Raw genomic sequence first — 6,000 nt, 5'->3', positions numbered from 1 at the left:
CACCTGGAAAAATAGAAACAAAATCATTGCAAAGAGATGAGTCCTGCTGTTTACTGCCTTCATCAAATCATGGAGTGATTCCTCACTTGTGAAAACACAGCTCCTCAGCAACACCCCCTAACCCACAGAGGCTCAGGCTGTAAATGTAGCTAGCAGTGGGTTTATTCTAAGGTGTTTTTAATTGTTTGTTGGTTGCCTTTTTTTTTTTTTATCCCCAAAGCACTGTTAGCAAGCCTACTCTTCTGTCGAGCCATCCCAGCCATCTGCCAATGTGGGCTCAAAAGAACCTTCTTCAGGGCATTATCCAATTTGTTGTATCTGATTCATTAAAGTAATTACACTTGCTATTAAGTCATTGCTTGGAGTTTGGCAGCTGCATAATAATCTGAGACTTAAATTTCTGAAGCAAGTTCAAATTCTTGGGTTTATTTTATCGAATCCTCTACATTGCCTGAAATGAGCAGGAGTCCTGGCTGCCCAGGTGTGAGCAGTCCCCGGTGCAGCACTGAGCAGCTTTGGCAGTTGTGAGGGAGGAAAAGGATGTGTAGAAAAGACATTTTTCTGGCTTTTCTGGTGTGTTAGAGTCACTGGTGTTCCAGTGGTGTGATTTTAGCTGCGATATGATGGCACCACAGTTATTAGGCATCAGTTACCCACAGCATCCTCAAGTGTCCCAGGCCTCTGAGTTCTGCTATGACTTCATTAAGTGAGGCCAAAGCTCTGGGAAAATGCCATGCATGAAATTCTCTATGGAATTTCTGTACTGAGGGTGGTCCCTGCCATCCTAATGTCACCGCAGGTAAGGGGACAGGACAGAGCTGGGGAAGGTTTCTTGCCTTCCCTGTTGTAAGTGGAAATTAGAGATGTCCTGAGTCGGTCAGTGCTGGTAGAAGGTCCCTTGTGAGCACAGGGACAGAGCCCCATTCCTGAAATCCATCTTCCTGCAGCACCAAGATGAGATGGCATTGAAACATTTCTGCTGGAAATAACTGATTTGCCAGCATAACTGCTGATTTCCTTAGAAGCCCAGCTGGCTTCAAAGGTTCCATTTTACTGAACCTTTCTTTGCCATGTTGATGAGCTTTGGACTCTTTATGAAGGCAGATAAAGTTCAAAGGAAGACACTTAGAGCTGTCAATTCTTGTGCTGGGAACTTAACTGGAGAAGTGCAAAGTCCTGGCATGCAAATGCTCATTGCTTTTGTACCTGTCAAAGTAAGTTACAGTAAATGTCCCACGCTGTCACCACTTGATGATCTCTGCTGTGGGCATTCAAGCCCGTCACTGGGTTTGACCTCCTGGGTTTTAAGTAAACCCCTGGCAGGGCTGATTGCATTTCTGCAGCAATGCTGTTTGCAGCTGGTCCCTTCCAGTACCTGAAGGGAGCCCGCAAGAGAACAGAGAGGGACTTTTTACGAGCCTGTAGTGACAGGATGAGGGAGCATGGACTCAAACTGAGAGTGAGCAGGTTTAGATTGTGTATGAGGAGGACACTGTTCCCTCATGGGGAGGCGCTGGCACAGACAGGCTGTGGCTGCCGCATCCCTGGCAGTGCCCAAGGCCAGGTTGGCCTTGGAGGGCTCTGGGGCTTGGAGCAGCCTGGGGCAGTGGAAGGTGTCCCTGCCATGGCAGGAGATGTGCTTTGAGGTCCCCTCCAGCCCAAACAACCCCGCAGTTTTAGGGGCACCCGCAGCGCTTTGCGGAGGGCCCAGGCCCGGCCGCTGCGGGCAACGTGACGTCACGCGCGGCACCTGTGCCGTCAGAGCCGCGTGACGTCACGGCGCGGGCGGGGCGGCGCGGGGAGGGGGCGGCAGGTGGCGCGCACGGCCGGGCCGGGCTGGCAATGGCAGCGGGCTGGCGATGGGCTGGGAATGGGGCGGGAGGGACGGGCCGGGCGGGCGGCCCCGCGCTCCGGCTGACAGCGGCGGCCCGGCCCGGCCCTGCCCTCCCGGCGCGGCGCGGCGGGACTTGTAGTGCGCGGCGGGCGGAGGCGGCCGGGCCGGCCCCGGGGCGGACTACAAGTCCCAGGCGGGGCGGGCGGCGCTGTGTGTGAGCCGAGCCAGCGGAGCGGGGCGGGCGGCGCGGCGGGGCTCGCTCGGCGCCGCAGCCGTAACCTCCCGTCTCTCCCTCTCGCAGCGGCCGCGGCGACGATGCAGGCGGAGTCGGGGATCGTGCCGGACTTCGAGGTGGGCGAAGAGTTCCACGAGGAGCCCAAGACGTACTACGAGCTGAAGAGCCAGCCCCTCAAGAGCAGGTGGGGCGCGGGTCCCGGGCGGGCGCGGAGCATCCCCCGGCCGGCGCTGCGCAGCGGGGCGGCCGCCGAGCGCTCCGTGCCATAATAGCGGCGTTGTTGGCGGAGGGCGGGCCGGGCCCGCGTTATGTAAAGGGCATTGTTGGCCGTGCGGGCCCGGCTGACAGCCCGGCAGCCCCGCCGGGAGCGGGGGCGAGGCCGGGGCCGCGCCTGCCCCGCTGAGCGCCGCGGCCGAGAGCCCGTCCGAGCGCGGAGCTGCGCACGGTCTGGGAGCTGCAAGGTCTCGTAGCGTCTAAGGTTGTTCTGGATTGTTTGGCTTTTGGTTGTTTGTTTGGTTTATTTTTGCGTGTGTTTGTTTTTCTTTTTTGAGCCTCAGCGGGTTTGTTACTTGCTTGGGGACTGAAAAGTTTTGCTAGGTAGGTCACTTTCTTCCTAGAGTGGTTCTTCCCTGAAATAGACTCTGTTTGCTTATCTGGAGCGGCTGCATCGCGTAGATACGCTCTGTAAAGGGAAATAAGGCGGTCTGTGTGTGTTTCCCTCCCTTGAGGGCTGTTAGCGACCCGTTGTCCGTCCTACTGCTGGAAGAAGAAAGTCAGTGCTCTCCCGCGCCTTGAGCATCCTCCTTGTCAGCTGTGGCACGTTTCTCCCTCTGTGTTTTCATTCAAGGAACCCTCCATATCACCTCAACACTCTCCGTAGCAGCACTCTGCTGAGTATAAGGTCATTGCTGCGAGTGTATCGTGTTTGTCATCAGGTCTGTCGCAAGCCTGTCTCTATATTCACGTTTTAGTTTTGAATGCTGCTCTTCGTACGTCTGTGTGTAGTGGAAAAATAAATAAGAATGTAAGTGTTAAAAAAAGAAGTGCTAGAATGAGTTTGGATTATACAGCCTGTCAGACAAACTTCAAAGTAAATAAATGACTTTTTGATCATTTTCTGAATGTTTCAGAAACACTGAAGGTTTGTAGTAAAAGGTGTTAAAAATTCTGTTGCTGTCACAAGGGCTGACAGATGTGGGGCCACCTCTTGTGGCCTGTTTTCACAGCAGCCCTGTCTCACACTGTACCCCTGGTCTGGCTGAGAAATGGTGCAGGTCGTGCTGGTGATGTGCAGCCTGACAGGCCATCCAACCAAACTGAAGTTGCCAGAACTCCTTTGCTCCCTAAGGTTATGCAGGGAAATTGCCATTACCCAGGTAATTATCTGAGAGCCAGGCTAATGTGCAGAACAGATGGGGTTCAGCAGCGCTGATGGGTTCCAGCTGTGATGGAGGCAGCTGAGAGGCACACAGAGCTTTGGGTTCAGTGCTTGTGTTGCCAGTGGAGTGCAGCAGTGATGAGTGCTGTGCTGTGGCCCAGTAGCCCTGTTTGTACCAGCTGTGTGTCCTAACTGGTGTGCAGGAGTTGTCCCTTTGTGGCTGTCCTCTCTGCAGTCAGCAGTTTGTCTGTGCTTTCCTGGTGTGAGCATGGAGAGCAGGTCTGCACTGGAGCTTGGGTGGCAGGTCTGCATTTGACATTGCACAGATGCTGCAACTGCTTTTGGTTCCTGTGACTTGGTGCTTTGGGACCCAAATGCAGCCTTGCATTGTTCCCCTCTCTCCGGGGGGAGTGAATAAACTCTCTAATGAAACACTGGAGTATTTTACTGTCTTCTAAATGTTGTCACTTCAGACTTCCCTGGAGTGAATTTCCCCAGTTCATCCTTACCTGATACTCCTGCAGAGACAGCACTGCCCACCCTTTGGGCTTAAAGGGGTCTGTCATCCTGACACCCTGGTGGTGCCTCAGGCCAGCATCTGCCCTGATGCTGCCCTCCAGGACAGCTTTTGGAGCAGTGACCAGCTCGTCCCAGCCTGCCTTGTGCCCCTCCACATGTAGCCATGTGTGAGAGAAGAGGCAGCCCCGAGGGTGGAATAGCAATCCATGGTTTTTCTGGCAGATAGTGAGCTGTCATGTTAACCTTGGTGTGGAGCCTGCCCAGCTCACGTACCACTCGTACCTCGAGGGAGAGTCTCAGCTGTCTTCCTGGTATTGTGGGAGATGAAGATGCAAAGGAGTCAGGGGCCCTGCCAGGTCCATATAAACCTGTCCCTGGAGCCAGGCTGATAAAATTTAACGATAACAGGAGGCAGAAGTTGCTCCCAAACCTGTTTGTTTCATGATCCTATCTCAGAGGACTTCTGTAGCCCTTCAGCTTTGCTCAGGCCTGGAACCAGTCTGACTGATGATTATCAAGGGTATCAGCATCACCCTGCTGCTTTCTCCTGTGGATGTAAATCAGGGGTAATTGCATAGCAGTGCGTGGAGCAGCAGCAGGTCAGCGTGGTGTAGCTGTGGGACTGTGGCCATGGGAATTGCTTTCTTACCCTCTCCACAGCCTGGCTCTGGAAGGGTGCCTGGGGAGCAGGCAAACCAGAGCTGATGTGAGGAGCTGAGTCTAAACAGCAATCTGCTCTTTTCCCTGGTGAGAACTGCTGATTTCCTAGCAACATTCAGGGCTTTCTCTGATCTTTTTAACCATAAGAGTTGAGAAGCATCTTGGCTTACTCATAGCAGCTGAAATTGTGAGTACACAGAAAATTTCATCCTGCTCAGAAATAGGTAAGAATGTCAGTGCTCTGAACCAAGAAGAAGCAGTTTTGTTGACCATTTTAGCTCAGCCCTGCTGGTACTGCCATCCTTCTCTCAGTGAAACTCTCCTATTTGCTTCCTCCCAGATTGCTTGTTTTCCAATATGTGACATCCAGTTAAAGATTTCTCCTCTCCAGTGTGCTCTCACAGTTACTCCATCCCTGTTTCATAATTCAAGTCTGCAATCCAAAGCCGCAAGGGGTCCAATAATAAAAGCTTTTTGCAGTAAATACTGTACTAACTTAGGCCAAGCCACAATTGAGTGCTAGAGGCCAAGTTAAAATGTAAGCCCAGCAAAAGCTTTAATCACAGGGGGTGGAGAGGATACATGGGGCTGAGATAGATCAGTCAAACCCACACTTCCCAAACCCTCCTGACTCAAGGAGCTGGATCCTTGGGCAAAGTAATACCTACATTCATGGGACCTCTGGAATTTGCCATGGTCAAATGTCTTTGAAAGCTGAGATGATGTTTCATTTGCTTTGGTTTCTCCAGAGTCACTTTTCTCTGTGGGAGGAAAATGGGCTTTCAGGCTACCCCAGCAAGACAATGAGATCTATTTTTTCCCCCCTCATACTCATATTTTATTCCTCTCCTGCCATATTCACAAAGTATAATAGCTTTAATCTACAAGTACATACACTTAAATATGTATGTGTTTATATAATGAACAAGCAAATAAGATTTGTTTCCTGGTACAAGCAGTGTACAGTGAAATCGATGGAGTTTTATTACTGAAAGTAAACACAGGTCCTGACATGTCTGCATGCAGTCAGCAGGGCACTGGAGGATTGAGTTACATCTTCAGTGTGGACACTTTAAATCATTTGGCAATGTTTTGGATGTCAAGCTGGTGTCTGGAGGTAAAGGCTCTACAGCCTGCCATTGCACAGGGCACTCTAAAGCAACCCAGATGTGGCAAATGCAGCAAAATTTTCTATCTTAAGTTGATTTTCTCCATATTTTTTTGTTGTCTGCAATGTGTTTCCATTTGGATGGTCTGTGAGACATGGCAAATGCCAGCAAATTATTGTCAGCTGTTGTAATTTACTGCCATGCTCTTAATAAAACCTGCAGATAAATTACTGCTATTTATGCCCTTTTCTGTTGGCTGTGTTTT

The 6,000-nt window shown here is 51.5% G+C and overlaps 1 protein-coding gene across 1 annotated transcript in view; it reads left to right on the top strand.

Annotated features, from left to right (window-relative positions):
• The first annotated feature begins 2,063 nt into the window (after positions 1 to 2,063).
• Positions 2,064 to 6,000, top strand: part of MITF (melanocyte inducing transcription factor) — a 96,892-nt gene continuing 92,955 nt past the window's right edge. The window contains exon 1 of the mRNA XM_058031757.1: positions 2,064 to 2,253. Within this exon, the coding sequence (XP_057887740.1) occupies positions 2,150 to 2,253 (104 nt within the window). The 5' untranslated portion in view covers positions 2,064 to 2,149. The remainder of the gene's footprint in view (positions 2,254 to 6,000) is intronic.

Source organism: Melospiza georgiana, chromosome 11 (genome assembly GCF_028018845.1).
Source record: "Melospiza georgiana isolate bMelGeo1 chromosome 11, bMelGeo1.pri, whole genome shotgun sequence".
Taxonomy (NCBI): Eukaryota; Metazoa; Chordata; class Aves; order Passeriformes; family Passerellidae; genus Melospiza; species Melospiza georgiana.
Note: the sequence above shows the minus strand (reverse complement) of the source record. Positions and strands in the feature narration are given on the sequence as shown.